Here is a 20,029-nt window from a genome sequence, read left to right as displayed (position 1 = left end):
ATTGCAAACAGCTGGCCTGAGCACAGACGAGATATGCATGAGCTGCTGTGGCCCTACTGGCCTGAAAGGCATGAAGGAGGAGGACTGCTCATGAAAGGTGAGAGACTCATAATCCCTGAACACATGAGACCTGACATCCTACAGAGACTTCACCAGGTACATCAGGGAATCAACAAATGCCTAGCTAGGGCTAGAGAATATGTCTGGTGGCCAGGCATCACGTCTGCTGAAAAGCAGATGGTCGAAAGATGGTCGTGAAGCTTAAACATCTGTCGAGCCTTTGCTCACGACTGACCTCCCAAACAGATCATGGCAGAGGGTCGCAGCAGATCTTTTCCAATGGCAGAAGGGGAACTATGTAGTCATGCTATATTGAGGTTTGCACCCTACCTGGAGGCACAACAGCTAAACAGACTATTGCAAGATTTAAAGCTGTGTTTGCTAGGTATGGATGCCCAGAAGTGCTAGTCACGGACAACGGTCCTCAGTTTTCCTGTCATTAATTTTCTCAGTTTGCAAGACATTATGACTTTACACATGTGACAAGCAGCCCCCATTATCCCCGCAGCAATGGGGAGGCTGAACGGGCCGTCAGAACTGTTAGAGAAAGTCTCTCTTAGAGAAAGAGGGAGATTTCCACAAAGCTCTGCTGGCCTACAGGTCTACTCCATTGGCACACGGGACCTCCCCAGCACAACTACTAATGGGAAGGAGACTCAGAACACCACTCCCAGTGTCACCGCTGCAGCTACAACCACAGTGGCCTGATCTCCAAGAATTCAGAGAAAAGGACACTGCATTGAAACTGCATCAGCAACAAACGTTCAAATGGAGACACCGCACTCAAACCCTGCCACCTCTTCAGTCTGGACAGTGGGTGTGGATCAGACCCACACGCACCAGAGGGACAGTCGTAGGCCCTGCACCTACACCACGCTCATACGAGGTAGAGACACCAGATGGAGGACGGCTGCGACGCAACCGTTCACACCTCAGGGAAGTACCAGTGCCCCCAACATCAGGTGACATGTCAATGACTAGGTCAGGGAGACTTTCTAGGGCTCCTGTAAGACTGGACCTTTGAACACTAAACACACACCTACACACTACGGAGGACAGAAAAGAAAAACATGAAAAGATTTTAAAACAAAAGAAAACGAAAGTTACGTATGTAACTACGGTTCTATGAATCACTGGATGACCGCTAGACGGTGCTTTCAGCACTGGATGTTCCATCTCGCGCACGCGCAGGTCGAGTGTATGCCAACATTGTCACGACGTGACCCCGATGACCCCCGGAGAGTCTATATCTTCCGGTGGGGTCAGGGAAACAGCTCCTTCACAATCTTCTCGCGAGAGCACGAGGATCTGAGTGACGGAACGGTCTAGCGGTCATCCAGTGATTCATAGAACCGTAGTTACATACGTAACTTTCGTTCTATTTCATCCTTACTGACCGCTAGACGGTGCTTTCAGCACTGGATGACACATACCAACAAAGTCACGAAGAACTTCAGCACTTACCTCACTGAGGAGGAGCAGCAGGGTCAGGCACCAGGACCACAGCCAATGGATGGGGAGTGGCGACGTTCACCCGGTAGAACCTGGAGAAGGTACTAGGCGACGCCCACGATGCTGCCTCACAGATGTCCTCCAGGGGAACGCCTCGCAAGGCTGCCCAGGACGTTGAAACCGCTCTAGTGGAGTGGCACCTCACCCCGGATGGCAGGGGGTGCCCACTTCCTCTATATGCCTGGGTGATGGCCTCCACCACCCAGTGGGACAGCCGCTGTTTGGACAGGGCAGAGCCCCTCCTAGGGCCCCCGTAGCAGACAAACAGCTGCTCCGACCGTCTAACGCTAGCGGTCGCAGCCACGTATGCCCTCAGGGCCCGCACAGGGCACAGTACCTCCAGCCTGTCCTCCCCTTCAGGGGGAACAAGCTGCGCCAGATGTATAGGGCGATTGAGGTTCGCCGTAGTCAAGACCTTCGGGAGAAAGGCGGAGTTTGGCCACAGGGTAACCCCTGAGCCGTCCGAGCTCCATCTCAAGCAGGAACTGCTCACGGACAGTGCGTGGAGCTCCCCGACGCGCTTCGCCGATGTGATGGCGAGGAGGAAGGCCGTCTTAAGTGAGACCCACTTCAGCTCTGCCTGAGCTAGGGGTTCAAAGGGAGGTAAGCCCAAGGCCTCAAGCACAAGGTGCAGATCCCAAGCAGGAGTGCGCTGTGCTCGTGGGGGGCGCAGCCGCAAGGCGCCCCTCAGAAAAAGGGACACCAGCCTGTGGCTTCCCACTGTTCCATTGTCCACCCGAGCATGCCGGGAGGATATAGCTGCCACATACACCCTCAGGGTAGCCGGGGACCGGCCCCCACCCAGGAGAGACTGGAGGAACTCAAGGACAATCGGGACCCCGCAATGCACGGGGTCCTCGCCCCTGCCCGAACACCACGCAGAAAACAGCTGCCACCTGTTTTCATACTGCGCCCGGGTAGAGGGTGCCCGGGCATTCAGTACGGTATTGCGGACAACGTCTGAACACTCTGTCAGCAGTGGGTTGGGCCCTGCAGTGGCCACGCCCACAGCTGCAACCGATGAGGGTCGGGATGCCATATCCGACCCTGCAACTGAGACAGGAGATCCTTCCTGTCGGGGAGGCGCAGTGGCACCCCGCAGCAGAGCCTGCGCAGAAGTGGGAACCACGTCCTCCCTGGCCAGAAGGGGGCTACCAGCAGCAGCCTGTGGCCGTGCTGGAGCACCCTCTGCAGAGTTGGAAAAACCAACGGGATTGGCGGGAACGCGTAAAGGAGACCCTCTGGCCAATCGTGGGCAAGAGCATCCTGGCCAAGAGGGCTGCCCCCCTCTGTCCAGGTGAACCAGAGGGGACAGTGGGTGGATTCCTCTGAGGCAAAGAGATCCACCCCTGCCCTGCCAAAGACATCCCAGATGTTGAGGACCACCTCTGGGTGAAGCCGCCACTCGCCCGGCGGGGGCTTGCCACGGGAGAGAAAATCTGCATCCTGGTTGCGTTCCCCGGGCAGATACATTGCCCTCAGGCTGGCTAGACGTGGTGCCGTCCACAGCAGGAGGTCCTGGGATGCCCGCAACAGCCGTGCAGACCTGGTTCCCCCCTGGTGGTTGATGTGAGAGACGGCTGAAACATTGTCCGACCGCACAAGTACGTGTCGGCCTTTCAAGAAGGGCATAAAGGCCTGTAATGCCCTGTGCACAGCCCGCAGCTCCAGAACATTGATGTGCTCTGAGCGGTCCTGAGCAGGCCACTGCCCCTGGGCTGTCCGGCTCTGCCACACAGCGCCCCACCCCGAGAGGGAAGCATCTGTGGTGATGGTCTCCCGCCGGGACGCAATAGAGCCCATGGGCATGCCCTGGAGGATGAACGATCTCTTCCTCCATGGAGCCAGAGCCAGGAGGCAACAGGGTGCCACCCTGAGTCTCCTGTGTCGGTGCCTCTCGGCATCCAAATGAAAGCTGTGAAGCCACCGCTGGAGGGGGCGTAATGACAGCAGGCCTAGAGGAACCACAGCAGCCGCTGCGGTCAACTTCCCCAGAAGGCGCAGAAACAGTATGTAGCGCAGCTGCCTGCCTTCCCAAAACCAGGGAAGCAGGTGCAGGATGTCGTCCACTCGCCGGGGCGACGGGCAAGCCCTCATGGCGACTGAATCTAGGGCCACCCCAAGAAAGACTGTGGTCTGTGACGGGACCAGGCAGCTCTTTGTAAAGTTCACCTTGAGGCCCAGACGGGCCACATGGGCAAGGAGGTTCTTCGTATCCAGGGCCACCTGAGATCGGGACGGGGCACAGAGGAGCCAGTCGTCCAGGTAGGGCAAGATTTTCATGCCCTGCGACTGAAGGGGTGAGAGGGCTGCAGCCACACACCTGGTGAAGGCACGTGGAGAAAGGGAAAGGCCAAACGGGAGCACTCTGAACTGGAAGTGATGCCCCTGAAACGCAAACCGCAGAAACCGTCTGTGGTGTGGCGCTATGGGTACGTGAAAGTAGGCATCCTTGAGGTCTACCGACGTAAACCAGTCCCCCCTGGTTATTGCCCGCAGGACCTCTGCCGTGCTCAACATGTGGAACCTCAAGACCTTCAGGAACCTGTTGAGGCCCCTCAGGTCGAGGATTGGACGGAGTCCGCCGTCTTTCTTCGCCACAAGAAAGTAGGTCGAGTAGAACCCCCCGGGTTGTGTCAGGGGGTCTACCCGCTCGATGGCACCCTTGTCCAGAAGGACGGACAACTCCTGGGTAAGGGCTTGGGCTTTGGCCGGGTCCTTTATGGTGGTCATTTTGACCCGGCCATGGGCTGGGGGCCGGCGTCGGAACTGAAGGCGGTAGCCGTGGGTCAAGGTGGAAAGCACCCACGGGTCCCTGCTGGAAGCAGCCCAGTAGCTGAGCTGCTGCTGGGAAAAAGCTCCGACGGCCGGCCCATGAGCCTCAGCGCCTGGCCCCCCTGCCCCTAGGTCTGGGGGGACGAGGGGCTGGGAAATTAGCCTGAGGTTGGCCCGAGGGCTGTCGCCCGGGAAACTGAAAGGCCCCCGCCCGCTGCTGAACAGGCTGAGGGCGTTGGGCCCCGTAGTAACCCCCTGAGTAGGGCTGTGACCGCGGGCTGCGCCGCGGGGCAGCAGCAGCCCCCCTAGGTCTACTAGAAGGAGGCGGCCCCCTCCTCCGAAGCCCAGACATCTCCTCCCGGGTCTTCCCCGCCTGGACAGTGCGCTGAAGCGCCTCCAGGGCAGCGGGTCCGAACAGCTCCCCTGGTTCCACCGGCACGGTGAGGAGTGTCTTCTTACATGCCTCCGTAAAAGGAGACTGTGCCAGCCACACCTGACGGCGAGCCTGGACTAGGGTGGACATAACCCGTCCCAGTTCTCTGGACATCAGTCCAAACGCCTGAAGCGAAGCGTCGCTCAGGCTTTGGACTGAAGGGTCTACCTCGGCATCCTGTAGGGATGCTGACAGGGCGAGGACCAGGTGGGACATAGTGTTCCCTATGCGCCCCATGCGTGCCGCTGCGCTATAGGCCTTCGTGAGGAGGCTGTCCGTAACCCGGCACTGGGGACGAGGACACCTCGCACTCGGTCTCAGCGTCTCATCAGGCGAGACAATGAGGGCAGCTATGGTCGGGTCAACCGCCGGCATCTCACCCAACCCGTGGCTGGGTGCGTCCTGCATGGCAGCCAGGGCCCGACCGTCGTTTGTCAGGCGAGAGAGGGCTCTGGAATCCCTCCAACACGCCTTCAACTCCCCCAGATACTCCTCTGATGGGGGTACTAACAGTCTGGCGGGGGCTGGGACCCGCCTGAAGAAGGCACTGGTCGGAGCCGGCTGAGCTCCTGGCACGTCCAGCTGTAGGCGGGCCAGGGCCACACGAATGGTGGCCTCCATCGAGCAATCCCCAGAGCTGGCAGAGCTGTGGGCCGAGTAAAGGGAGCCTACCTCTGAGGCATGGGAGGGTGCACCCAGTAGGGTCCCATCCGCCACATATTCTGTAAACTCCGAGGCTGATGCCACCATGGATAGCGCATCCTCCTCTGGCTCGGGGGCTGCTGCCGTAGCAGCACGCCTAGAGACGGCTGTCGTCCCTGCGCTGCTTCTGCCCTGGCAGGCAAGACGGAGGGACCTCAGAGAATCGACCTCCGCTGCCCGCTGGCCCCCCCTGGAGGCAACCCCGGGCCTCACCTGCTTACTAGCAGTGGGGCCCACTGTCTTAGCAGCCCGACGTTTACGTCGGACCGGCAGGGCTTGGCTGACTCGCTGGGCGGGGGTCAGCTGTTCAGCCGACTCAGTGAGGCCCAACAGCTGCTCCGCCCCAACCAATCTAGCCTCTCTTACAGCCCACGGCATGTAACTGCAATTCATGCAGGGGTCTTCTGAAAGCCCCGCTCTCAGGTGCTCGACCCCGAGGCAAGAAGGGCACCTATCATGGCCATCCTCCACCTGCAGGGGGGCCATGCAGGCCGCGCAGGAGTGGTCGCCCACCATAGACATGGGGGCAACCGGAAAGCAATGTGCCGGGAGAGGGCGACAGGAACCGCTGCCCTCACCAACAGATATTCTATTAATCACACCTGAGCTGGGAGCGGGGAGCGAAAGCACTACCTTCACCAGAAAAGGGGGGAATCGCCACACTTAATGGGGCTATGCGCAGAATCTATGCCAGGAGAGGGAAGCAGGAACTACTCACCGTCACCAACAAATACTTTACAAATCACACCTGAGCTGGGAGCGGGGAGCGAAAGCACTACCTTCACCAGAAGAGGGAAAAGGCCACACTTAATGGGGCTATAGCGCACAATAGATGCCAGGAGAGGGAAGCAGGGACTACTCACCGTCACCGACAAATATTTTATAAATCACACCTGAGCTGGGAGCGGGGAGCGAAAGCACTACCTTCACCAGAAAGGGGGGAATCGCCACACTTAATGGGGCTCTGCGCAGAATCTATGCCAGGAGAGGGAAGCAGGGACTACTCACCATCACCGACAAATAGATAAATAACCTGCAGGAAATACAAGGTAGAGCCTAGCTTAGCTATTGCCTTTTTAAATGAATGAATCTGAAATGAGTTCAGCTGAACATAACAACTCGCATACCACGCCGGAGGCGGGAAGCGAACCCCGGTCGCTGGAGTACTAACCGGCAACTTATCCCAGTAGGCTAACGGGGGACCAGTTAAGTTACAGGCAAGCAATCTTGAAAAAAATGAATGAATGGTGGGAGAGGGGGCGAAACACAGCCGTCACCACGATTATCAACCCAAACAATTCCCCTAGGGAATTGTTACTGCGTTAGTAACTTAATAAACTGCAACAAATGAATGGCTGGTGGGAGAGGGGGCGAGAACACAGCCGTCACCACGATTATCAACCCAAATAATTCCCCTAGGGAATTGTTACTGCGTTAGTAACTTAATAAACTGCAACAAATGAATGGCTGGTGGGAGAGGGGGCGAGAACACAGCCGTCACCACGATTATCAACCCAAATAATTCCCCTAGGGAATTGTTACTGCGTTAGTAACTTAATAACTGCAACAAATGAATGACTGGTGGGAGAGGGGGCGAAACACAGCCGTCACCACGATTATCAAACACAATAATTCCCCTAGGGAATTGTTACCGTCAGCACGGCAACAGCTGGCTGGGCAACGTAATTCAACTGCCTAAGTGGTGGGAAGGGCGAATACGCTACTTGACCACGAGAACAGAATTAACTACGGCCTTGCATACCCATTGGCACGCGCAGGCGATACCAATAGTTGCAACCAGCAATTTAAGAAAAGAGAACCAAGGTACTTATCCGACAATCGGTGCGGCCTCTGGAGGGCGAGAATTGTTCGCAGCTCCGACAGAGTCGCGAGGCCAACAGCACGGAACAGGATAGCACCTAATTCAATTTTTAGCTTCCTTAGCTCTTTAACGAACACCAACTATCTGCGTAGCGAGAAGATGAAAGGAGCTGTTTCCCTGACCCCACCGGAAGATATAGACTCTCCGGGGGTCATCGGGGTCACGTCGTGACAATGTTGGCATACACTCGACCTGCGCGTGCGCGAGATGGAACATCCAGTGCTGAAAGCACCGTCTAGCGGTCAGTAAGGATGAAATAGAAGTCATAATGTTCAGTTTAAAAAAAGTGAAATGTTAAGTTGAAATGCTATGTTCTGATTTAATGCATCTAGTGAGTAATCTCATACAAATAGCTACAGTAAAGTTTAATTTCTTCTGCTAGTTTCTCAGTTTAGACTTTTAAGTTTTAATAAGGATTTGAGTGAACTCCTGAAAGTATAAGATAAGTTAAGAAACTGTAAAGTAGCTTTATTGTTGAATGCACTTTGTCATCTTGAGGTTCTGACAAAGCAGTTAAACTTTCATCTAAAAGGGGGAGATGTAGTGGCCGGCTATGGCCAGGTGTGGTGCCCTGTTATGTAACGTGAAGAAGGAGTATAATTAAAGTTGTCGAGTTACATCCTGATGGCTGTGTCCTTGAGTACCGAGTATATAGGCACAATACATAACTGTACTAGAATCAAATCAAATCATCCGCCTCAGCAAACATAACCTACATATGAGCTGACTCAGGTTCAGCTCTGGCCTTCATGTGGTGCACATCCCTAATTTTGAGGTATCAGGTGATGTCACTGCTGACTTTTGAACTTTAGCATCTGCGATAAACCATCACCAATAAGGTCTATGATGATAAAAAAATATATATATATTACACAGTATTCAGATCTGTTTGTTGTCTGTTTTGTTGAACAATGTACTAACATATCTGGCCTACTCAAGACAACATCATCCTGCTCTTAGTCACTTGCAAGAGTCCTACAGTACACTTTTGGGTATCCTTGAAGGATATTTGAGGATGAGGAAGAAGTACTTGTCTTACAGGTTATTCGGTATTTGCACGGCTATAAACCGCACCTCATATAAACCGCATTACAGTATTTAATGCAATTTTATAAAACAAACCTGTGCAGTGAGCCAGTGCTACTAGCCATTTAAAAGTTGTATAGAAATGGGCATTTCAAACCAAAATGCTACACACTCTCCTCACATGTACACACACAAAGGCACATTCCCACTCATAGTGAAAACCATGCATTTTTAAAGCTTTTATTTAGTGTTCAGGTTATGATTGTGTGGGAATGGATGCTAAGCTCCATTGATGTCCCATTATTTCTCCCAGGATTGTTTAATGTCTGTGTGAAGCCATTTCACATCATTCGCAAGTGGTTGAGATCACTCTGAACCCAAGAATGCCTTTTATTGGTGAGCTGATTTAGGAAAATGAAACTTTGCTTCAGGTTATGCAGCAAAAGGCGTTTCTTGGATACTATTGTTGCCTAGTTGCTGTACTAGCTAGCTAGCTAAAGGAAACTTTTATACAGTCTAAATGGCAGAGTTCCATTAGCATGGGATGATAGCTACTTATCTATATATCTATAATAGGAAAAAGGAGAGACCCTCAGGGTACCTGAGCAGCTTTTAACACAAAATTATATTCACACATATTAACATGAGTTCATATTAACATACACTATCAGCTGCTGACAGTGAAGATGGTTCTCTAAGCTAAAGATAGCTAGAATAGTTTTAAAAAAAAGTTCATATTAACACAAATTCATATTACACAAGCTTGCAACTAGCCACTGTTAAGATCAGGGGTGTCAAACATACGGCCTGCGGGCCGGATCCAGCCCACCAGGGGGTCCAACTTGGCCCGCCGGATAACTTGTAAAATGTGAAAATTGGTGAAATTGCACTTGTTTTTCTTAATAAATTTCAAGGGTTGTGAATCAGAATGTCTCTTAAGAATATGGAGGTTTATGAGTACAAACGTTTTGTAATTTTTCGACCCAGTTATTGCTTCAAAATCAGCGTAAATGCAATGTCTGCTCCGGAGGCAGAAGCGCTCATGCAGATAAACAGGGGGATGATGTCTGAGTTTTTGGTCTTTATGTTACAAGTTTATTTTAGAAAGACCCTAAAATAGGGTTTATCATCCAAAACCTTCACCAATGATTTAAACATAGAGAAATATTGTCGTTAGGTTTGTGTTATTATGCTATGATTTTACTGGTCTGGCCCACTTGATATCAAAGTGGGCAGTGGGCTATGTGGCCCCTTCACTTAAATGAGTTTGACACCCCTGGTTTAGATGGTTCCCTAGGCTAGAGATAACAAGGATAATTAATAGTTAACTGCTGTGAGACCTGGCATGTTTTACACACCTCTTGCAGAGGTTCGAGCTCGGTAATGTTCGGTTAAATAGGCTACACTTGGGTGGGAATACACACACCCGTTTCTTTATCGTATTGGAAGACTGAGGATGAATGAACATGTGTTCTACCTGATGTTGTTTTTACCTGATACATGAATGGGATTTGTATGTAACAGAGGGAGAGAGATCCATTCTACCTAGCAGAGTTGCTATGCACGTTCCTTTCAGGTGGAGAAAATGTATTCCCATGAATTGACCGCACCCGAGTACTAATGGCAGGGGTGCAGAAATTCTACAAAATCAATGTGTAAACCACGGTTACAAATCCCTGTACATTTGTTACTAGACTCTCACCATCTTTTATTCAATATGGTTTATTCTCACTGGTGGAACGTCCCAATACTGGTGGAAGGTCCCAATATCTTCCACTTTTCTGCACCACCTTGTGAGGCCCTAATGAATCTAGGCTACAATATGCACCCCCGCCCCTTCAAAAACAGTGGGAAAAGAGGTCAACTAAGACAAATGTATTCAGTGATGACTGTCAATGTCTCATTTCAGAACTTGTGAATTACACCTTGTGAATTGTGAATCTATAGTTTAATAATATTTCTATGGGCCTAAAATAGATTCATTAAAAAAAATTAACATTAAATAAAGGGCTGGAGCATATTGTTGCAATAACATTGACAAATGTATTGTTAGTTGTACTTACGATGCTTTTAGGAAACTCTAAGATAATAAGAGGGATTTTACTATTTAAGCTTACGGTGCTTTCAGGAAACACCCTGGTTGGGTGCCTTATTTGGCTCTTGCACATTTAGGCTTGCCTCATTGTTTTCTCAGTGAAATGATGAAGCTCTTGGGAATAGGAAGCTTTCTGAAAAAAAGAAGTATTGTGGATTCCATGTGTTACCCACAAGATCTCCTGACAAATCTCTGTATCTGACCTTTCATCAACATTTCTATATGAGTGAGTTATGTGATTTAGTGTTGTGATTCCCAACCATCTGTGACCCAAATTCAGTCATGGGCACTCTGGCTCGGCGGCCATACATTAATCAGTCTCCAATGACTACCATTCACATCGGCAATTACAGGCAATTCAGATAAAAAATTCGCGATGGCATGTAAAAATGCATTGAAATGCTGTGACCTTAAGAGAATCATCTGAGATCATTTTAGAGTATACCTGAACAGTTGAATGTGTGCAACTTCACTAGAAAACAGACATTAACTGCCACCACATATTTGAGCACTGTTGTTGAAGGACATGAATGAGGCCTACACTGCGGTATGAGATAACAATTGGAGACCAGAGAAATAATTGTCCTAGTCTTATCCTCATTGGCAGTCTACTAACTATCTGATGCATGTTGCTCACTTTGTTGGCAACACAAACTGTCTAGCAGCTGCACAGTCATTAGCTGCTCTCAGTTTAACACACATGACTGTATATTCACTTGATATGCATGAATAGCTTCTCTTTCAAGCATTTATTTTGGTGCCTCACAATGGGATGCACTGCCCAGTATACACCTTAAACTTAGCATGATTGGCTAGCAGTCATTATGCTTGTGTCTACTAGCAAATCCCACCATCCTTTCATAATAAGGTGACACATTATTGGGCCATTCAGAATGGATTACATCAGATACCCTCCACAACATTAATTCTCCCAAGCTAGATTTACTGGCAAAAGGTCCATTGTTGGGGTGACGGAAGTCACAAGAAGTACAACACAAATCTTTACCTCAATACAATCATCACCTCAAATGATGTGGAACTAAATGTCACACTTTTATTAAGTTGTAAATAGTAACAACTCCATCCATGTAAGGTTCAGACTATTGAGGCAGAACCTACACAGCTGTGTCCTTTTGATTTCCTGTAAGAAAGTACATCAACTTTTCAAGCTTATTTTATTGAGCAAATAGATATTCCATATTTCAGTCCACACTTTAGACTAGAGCACCAATTTACCTGCAGCGTCTCCTTTAACTGAAGTCCATAATCCAGTCCACACTGTAGAGCAACGATTTACCTGCAGCGTCTCCTTCAATAGGGAATCAATGGGAATAAACATGCCCTTACTGCCTACATGCAAAATATCGTCATTAGACGCTATATTAACTTCTTTCAGGGAGGAACAATTAGCTGCTTTGTTACTGCCTAGAATTCTATGCATGCCACACTTCAACTTATTATTGTTAAACTATACTTTGTCACGAAATAGAGTTGTTGCAAATGGCAAATGTTCCGTCTTTGAAACTGCCTACAGAAGATATGAACTTTCCGTTGGCTAATTACACGGTCCAACATCAATGATGAACCTTAAACTGAACGTGTAACAGTTTTGTTGCAAAGCACATTCTTATCGCGAAATTAGATCTCGTGTTTGTTGAGTTAAAACCGATTTATTGTTGTATAATCATAGGCAGCAGAGTAGCAGGCAAAAAATGTTAAGAGTTAAACCACCAATTAACATAAGCCCTTCATCATTACATGGATACCGTAATCAAACAGAGAGAACATAGTGGCATACTTTTATGTTTTGCTCGTTTCTCCTCTTCTTCTTTTCTTTTTTTTTTTCGAAATTGGGCACTTGACGGCTTTGGCCTTTTCCTATCCATCTCTGTGCTTATTTCCGCGCGAGAGCGCTGCGGCGGTCATATAGGTTTAGTCGGAGTTTTTTTTCTGTTTTTTTTTTTTTTTTTCTGTTTGCAGATTTTCTGTCAACGATTTCTGAAACACCAGGGTGCACGACATTTGGTGGGCATGTAGCCTTACTAGATTAGCGTGGAACCACTGATTTTCGTTTTGATCCGTTGCACCCACGTCGGACTGGACCCCTTTTAAAGAGGGTGGGGCGATTCAGTTTTCTGTGAATATCTCGAAAACCGTAGGGTTTAGGAGGACCACATTTTTATTGTATGTTGGTCTTAAGAGGCCACGTCAACCATTCCACTACCACTTATTTCATGTATAGTTACAAATGAAAAAGCAAAAATGGAATGTTGTAAAACATTTTAATTGTAAGTTGACAAGGTCAGAACTGCACGAAATCGGAGGTGTCATTATGACACCTTCTGACTGCACGTTAAGTTTCGTGGACTTCCGTTCACGGGGGGGCATGCAATACATTGATATATAGGGTTGTACACCAACTGGCCTGTAGGTGGCGCGACACAGTTTTCTTCGAATATCCCGAGAACCGTAGGGCCTTGGAGGGCCAAATTGGTCTTGTATGTTTGTGTTAAGGGGCCATGTCAACCCATACCATAACCAGTCATTTCATGTATAGCGCCACCTAGTTAAAAATTAAAAAGCAAAAAGGAGGTGTTTTAATCGAATATATGTCAAAGTGCTAAAAAAATTACCAAATTTGCCAGGGACATCAAGCATGTAACCGTCCATCTTCGGTAGAGTTTTTGTCCATGGATGAAGCAAAATGGCTCTGTAGCGCCCCCTTGAACATTGCAAAAAACCCTGTGCATTGGGGTTATTTTGGCGTAGCTTGACGGAATTCGGTACACATCTTCATCATGCTTGGACGCACCAAAAAGTCTCCTGACGCCATGGTGGCAGGTCCACAGGAAGTCGGCCATTTTGAGGGGAAGATGCGTTTTGACGGCGTTTGCACACCTCGCATCTGATCGAACTCCTCCGACAAATTTAATGGTAATGCCTTCAAATGTGGTCAGGTTACTCTTCAGCCATGGGCGACTAAAAGTTATATTGGATTTTCTCATTAGTAGGAAGGTGTGGGCGTGGCAGACCCTCAAACTTTGCCAACTTGCCAGTGCTTGCCACAAAACACGAAGTCTCTTATATCTCTTGCGAACATTGTTTGATCCAGAGAAAATGTCTTAGGGTGGACGCTGGCCCGAACCCGTACATATGCCTGTACATATGCCTGACTGATATCACCTATAGCGCCACCTGTTGGTGGTTGGAAACTTCACTTTGTTTCCACACCTCTTTATGTGACCTGTTTAAACAAACTAAATTGCAAAATTGCTCAAATATACCAAAACAATCCACAAAAAAGTAGTACACAAAAAATTACATTACCAAATCATCAAAATCTATCACAAATAATTCCTTTAATACATAAAAATGAAACACAAACCAATTTACACACACAAAACACATAAAACACACAAACACACTGACAACCATGACTCATTCTGTTTTAAAACCTACTGAACAGTTCGCCGGTCATATTTTGTAACGCTTTGCGTTACGTCTAGTTATAATATTATGAATGTGCGTTTTTTGCAAGAAAGTCGAGGTGACTATAGCCTACAGTGGATCCCCCCGTCCCCCCATTTGTCCGTTCCAGTTGGGAGACCCAGAGCTGAACTTTTCCCCGCGCTCCCTTCCCCCTTTTCACACAAAGACGGCACCTTCTTAGCAAGCAGGGGCGCAAGCAGGAGCGCCTGCATCTGCAGGGAGCGCTAATTTCCAATTCCCCACACAGTGATATGAAAAACCGCTTCGCGGCCCAGATTATTATTACTAATTTTTGGGGTCGTGCCGCCCCCCACGTGACTTGAAAAAGTGCCGCCCCGGGCGCCCGTGCCTAAAACCAACACTGTCTGTTGGAACTTCTCCAGTCCTCTGTTAATATAAGAGTGAGGATACCCTTTAGTGAGACACTGGAATTAAAGCTTGACATATAACTCAGTAAGCTTCCTTCCATCAAACCACCCTGCTTGCAATAAGGTATGTTCATATAATGAAATGGGGTTGCTCAAGTAATCTAATGTTTTTATAAATGTGTCATTAAACAAACTTTTGTTTATTGTGACTGATGGTTAATGGGATTGAGGAAGGTTCCATTACAGTCATTGCACACACAAAAAGACGATTTGGCACACTAGTTTGGCAACTAGTAATCTGTAACCTATGAAATTTCATAAGTAACCTTCAGAACCAATATATACAGTGGGGAAAATAAGTATTTGAACCCCTGGCGATTTCACAAGTTTGGCCACTTGCAAAGAATTGTGTGATCTATAATTGTAATGGTAGGTGTAAATAAAGTCATAAATGTTATAAAATGCAGTTTTCTGAATTTTGTTGTTGATATTCTGTTTCTCACTGTTAAAATACACCTACCAATACAATTCTAGATCACACATTTCTTTGCGAGTGGCCAAACTTGCGAAATCGGTAGGGCTTCAAATACTTATTTTCCCCACTGTATACGTACATACATATATTCAAAAATAAGCACCTCCATGACTTTAGGAGTTGTTCTATTAGTCCACTCACAGTAAACTCAGTTTTATGAACTTGAGGTCACTGTGCTACATTTTATGAATACACCTTATGCTAATCTTATGAATACCCCTTATGCGTATCTTATGAATACACTTTATGCTTATCTTACGAATGCTCTTCATACACCTTATGCTTATCTTATGAATACCCCTTATGCTTATCTTATGAATACTCTTTATACACCTTATGTCATAGCAGCTCTACCTCCATGCAGGAACGTGTGCGCAATCACAAGTACAGAAGTGTTGCTGATCTGGAAAAGGACATTGTGCTGATGTGCCATAATGCTCAGACCTTCAACCTGGAGGGCTCACAGGTGAGCCTCAATCACTGTGTTCACCATCCCTCACCACCCCTCACTGTGTTCACCACCCCTCACCACCCCTTCACTGTGTTCACCATCCCTCACCACCCCTTCACTGTGTTCACCATCCCTCACCACCCCTTCACTGTGTGCATCACCCCTGAACCACCCCTGAACCATCCCCTTCACTGTGTTCACCATCCCTTCACTGTGTTCACCACCCCTCACCACCCCTTCACTGTGTTCACCATCCCTTCACTGTGTTCACCATCCCTCACCACCCCTTCACTGTGTTCTCCACCCCTTCACTGTGTTCACCACCCCTTCACTGTGTTCACCATCCCTCACCACCCCTTCACTGTGTTCACCACCCCTCACCACCCCTTCACTGTGTTCACCATCCCTTCACTGTGTTCACCACCCCTTCACTGTGTTCACCATCCCTCACCACCCCTTCACTGTGTTCACCATCCCTTTACTGTGTTCACCACCCCTTGACTGTGTTCACCATCCTTCACTGTGCTCACCATCCCTCACCACCCCTTCACTGTGTTCTCCACCCCTCATCACCCCTTCACTGTGTTCTCCACCCCTCACTGTGTTCTCCACCCCTCATCACCCCTTCACTGTGTTCTCCACCCCTCACTGTGTTCTCCACCCCTCATCACCCCTTCACTGTGTTCTCCACCCCTTCACTGTGTTCTCCACCCCTTCACTGTGTTCTCCACCCCTTCACTGTGTTCACCATCCTTCACTGTGTTCTCCACCCCTCACCACCCCTTCACTGTGTTCACCATCCTTCACTGTGTTCACCACCCCTTCACTGTGTTCTCCACCCCTTCACTGTGTTCACCATCCCTCACCACCCCTTCACTGTGTTCTCCACCCCTTCACTGTGTTCTCCATCCTTCACCACCCCTTCACTGTGTTCACCACCCCTTCACTGTGTTCACCACCCCTCACCACCCCTTTACTGTGTTCTCCACCCCTCACCACCCCTTCACTGTGTTCACCACCCCTTCACTGTGTTCACCATCCCTCACCACCCCTTCACTGTGTTCTCCACCCCTTCACTGTGTTCACCATCCTTCACTGTGTTCACCATCCCTCACCACCCCTTCACTGTGTTCACCACCCCTTCACTGTGTTCACCACCCCTTCACTGTGTTCACCATCCCTCACCACCCCTTCACTGTGTTCTCCACCCCTTCACTGTGTTCACCATCCCTCACCACCCCTTCACTGTGTTCACCACCCCTTCACTGTGTTCACCACCCCTTCACTGTGTTCACCATCCCTCACCATCCCCTTCACTGTGTTCACCACCCCTCACCACCCCTTCACTGTGTTCACCATCCTTCACTCTGTTCTCCACCCCTTCACTGTGTTCACCATCCCTCACCACCCCTTCACTGTGTTCACCATCCCTTTACTGTGCTCACCATCCCTCATCACCCCTTCACTGTGTTCTCCACCCCTCATTGTGTTCACCATCCTTCACTGTGTTCACCATCCCTCACCACCCCTTCACTGTGTTCTCCACCCCTTCACTGTGTTCACCATCCTTCACTGTGTTCTCCACCCCTCACCACCCCTTCACTGTGTTCACCATCCATCACCACCCCTTCAGTGTGTTCACCATCCCTCACCATCCCCTTCACTGTGCTCTCCATCCCTTCACTGTGTTCACCACCCCTCACCACCCCTTCACTGTGTTCACCATCCCTTCACTGTGTTCACCATCCCTCACCACCCCTTCACTGTGTTATCCACCCCTTCACTGTGTTCTCCACCTCCTCACTGTGTTCACCACCCCTTCACTGTGTTCACCACCCCTTCACTGTGTTCACCATCCCTCACCATCCCCTTCACTGTGTTCTCCACCCCTTCACTGTGTTCACCATCCCTCACCACCCCTTCACTGTGTTCACCATCCCTCACCATCCCCTTCACTGTGTTCTCCACCCCTTCACTGTGTTCACCACCCCTTCACTGTGTTCACCACCCCTTCACTGTGTTCACCACCCCTTCACTGTGTTCACCATCCCTCACCACCCCTTCACTGTGTTCACCATCCCTCACCATCCCCTTCACTGTGTTCACCACCCCTCACCACCCCTTCACTGTGTGCATCACCCCTTCACCACCCCTGAACCATCCCCTTCACTGTGTTCACCACCCCTTTACTGTGTTCACCACCCCTCACCACCCCTTCACTGTGTTCACCATCCCTCACCACCCCTTTACTGTGTTCACCACCCCTCATCACCCCTTCACTGTGTTCACCATCCTTCACTGTGTTCTCCACCCCTTCACTGTGTTCACCACCCCTTCACTGTGTTCACCACCATATTCAATACATTCCCTTACTTTGAACTTCTTTTTTTTCCTATTTAGGCATGTTTACAAAACTGTTCTTACTTGTGGAAGCTGCAGCATCCCCAGTGCTCTCAGTGTCCCCTGCCAACATTTTTTGCTAAATTATTATACACTGCCCTCCGGTATTATTGGCACCCTTGCTAAAGATGATTGCAAAGGCTTACAAAAATTACTTTATCTGTTATTAATCTTAATATGATATTGAAAATAGAAAAAAATCTTACCTTTATTTGTCTGGTAAGTTAAGTTTAACAACATTTAGTTTAAAATCAATCACATAGTATGTCAATTATTGGCACCACAAGGAATTTGAGTCAAGGAAATGTAAATGAAGTATGATCCCATGCATATTTTAACTCATTTGAAGTTGGTCTAAGTGTTTCCTGTTTCCCTAGGGTATAAAAATAAGGTGACCCAGGGCCCACATTCCTAAATCATCCATCACCATGGGAACGATTCAAAAGCATTCCATTGCAATAAGTCAAAATTGTGTTGACTAGCACAAATCAGCGAATGGATACAAGAAAATAGCTGCTTGACATAAAATGCCCATATCAACAATAACAAATCCAAACTATGAGCCTAGAAGTGGATGCATGGCTATTTTTTCAGCAGCCACAGTGAGGAGAATGGTTAGAGAAGTAAAACCAAAGACTACAGATTCAGAATGGGTAGCACCTTGGGGTCAGTGTGTCTCCAAATCCATCACAAGATGTCTCCTACATGCCAACAAACCTTTGACAACGTCTTTAGAAATAAAGATGGCTACAGAGAAAAGCACCTAATACAAAGCATTAAATAGGATGGAGGATCTGTGGTGCTGTGAGACCGTTTCTCCACCAAAGGCTCTGGCAGTATTGTTCACATACACAAAATTATGCATTCCAGAAAGTAGCAGGTGATTTTAAATTCAAATCTGGCTGACTCTGCCAAGGAGATAAAACTCGGTCATGGTTAGATCTTTCAGCTGGACACGTCAAAATCCAGTTGAAAGTGGTTAAATTAACACAAAATCAAGCTTTTGCCATGGCCATCTCAGTCTCCTGACCTAAATCCTTTTGAAAACCTGTGGGCTGCGCGCAGTAAAAGACCCAGAGCTGCAAGATCTGGAGAGATTCTGAGTTGAGGAATTGTTGAAAATCCCCTCTTCTGGGTTCTCAAGTCTTATAAGACATTACAAGAGAGGACTCATTGCTGTTCTGTTGGCAAAAGGGGTTTGCACAAAATACGAAATGAGGGGATGCAAATAATTACGACACATGTTAATCAGAATAAGATTCAGTTGGCGATCACCTGTGATGTGTTTCTTGTGGTAATAGGCTCCAATAGAATTGATCTCTTTTTTTATTTGCTGAGTAAAGACAACATTTGATAAACAGTAGTAATATTTTCCTCAGCCTTTTTGACTCATATTAAATAAGGGTGCCAATCATTCTGGAGGCTGTATTATATGTAGTTCATTCTAGTTCTGTGTCTAAATGAATCTTCTCATGCCACATTCACTCTATGGATTTGTTTGTTTGTTGTGTCAAAACAACTTTGCCACACACCAATGATGTGTCCACTATCAGCCGGGATTACTTTTATGTAACACTTGATCATTTTCAAGTGGATTAGCGATACCTGTCTGTTTTGTCTGTCTTTCTTAAGATCTACCAGGACTCTATTGTACTGCAGTCAGTCTTTGAAAGTGCTCGGCAGAGAATCGCCACTAATGACAAGAGTGACGAAGAAAAAGCTGCCATAGCAAGAGATGAAGGTGAGAGTGATCGACCATTAACCAAAGTTTGTATGTGGACCTAGCACATTTTGTAATTTATTTCACGAAAAAGTGGTTATGCTTTATGTGAAGTATCCCACATTAACAATAGTAAATGTAGTTGCTCACACTAATAAACCACAATTTTTAGTAAAAACATCAACATTAAGCTCTTACATCAACAAACCATCTTCAGCGTTAAAAAATATTTGAATGTATTAAATCATAATCAATGCTTAACTGAATGCTTTATCAATGTTATGCATTCAATTAATATTTAATGTACATTCAGTCTTACCCAAAAATGTAAAATATAAGACTTGTTACCCTTTGCATTATCTACCACATGTTTAAGGTTTTTCTGTTTCTCTGATTTTTGTCAGCAAAAGCAGAGCCAATCCAGCAACACAGAGACGTTGAGAAAAATAATAATGCTAGCGCTATATCAAATCCTAAAGCAGTGAGCGGCTACAGCTATGAGGACAGTGGAGAGGAACACGAGGACAATGCCGGACAGGAAGAAGACTGATCTGCCAATCTTCATGCCTCTAACTGGGTGC

General features: G+C 48.0%; 1 protein-coding gene across 1 annotated transcript in view; it reads left to right on the top strand.

The window, feature by feature from the left end:
- Positions 1 to 19,998, top strand: part of LOC308372872 (putative global transcription activator SNF2L2) — a gene marked incomplete at both ends in the record, with an annotated part of 32,693 nt that extends 12,695 nt beyond the window's left edge. The window contains 3 exons of the mRNA XM_080848219.1: positions 15,242 to 15,343; positions 19,361 to 19,469; positions 19,853 to 19,998. Coding sequence (XP_080704345.1) covers positions 15,242 to 15,343; positions 19,361 to 19,469; positions 19,853 to 19,998 — 357 coding nt within the window. The remainder of the gene's footprint in view (positions 1 to 15,241; positions 15,344 to 19,360; positions 19,470 to 19,852) is intronic.
- Between the last annotated feature and the right edge of the window lie 31 nt (positions 19,999 to 20,029).

The sequence above is a fragment of the Sprattus sprattus genome (genome assembly GCF_963457725.1).
Source record: "Sprattus sprattus genome assembly, chromosome: 11".
NCBI classification, from domain to species: Eukaryota; Metazoa; Chordata; class Actinopteri; order Clupeiformes; family Clupeidae; genus Sprattus; species Sprattus sprattus.
The sequence above is the reverse complement of the archived record's forward strand: the minus strand, read 5'-3'. Positions and strand labels throughout refer to the sequence as shown.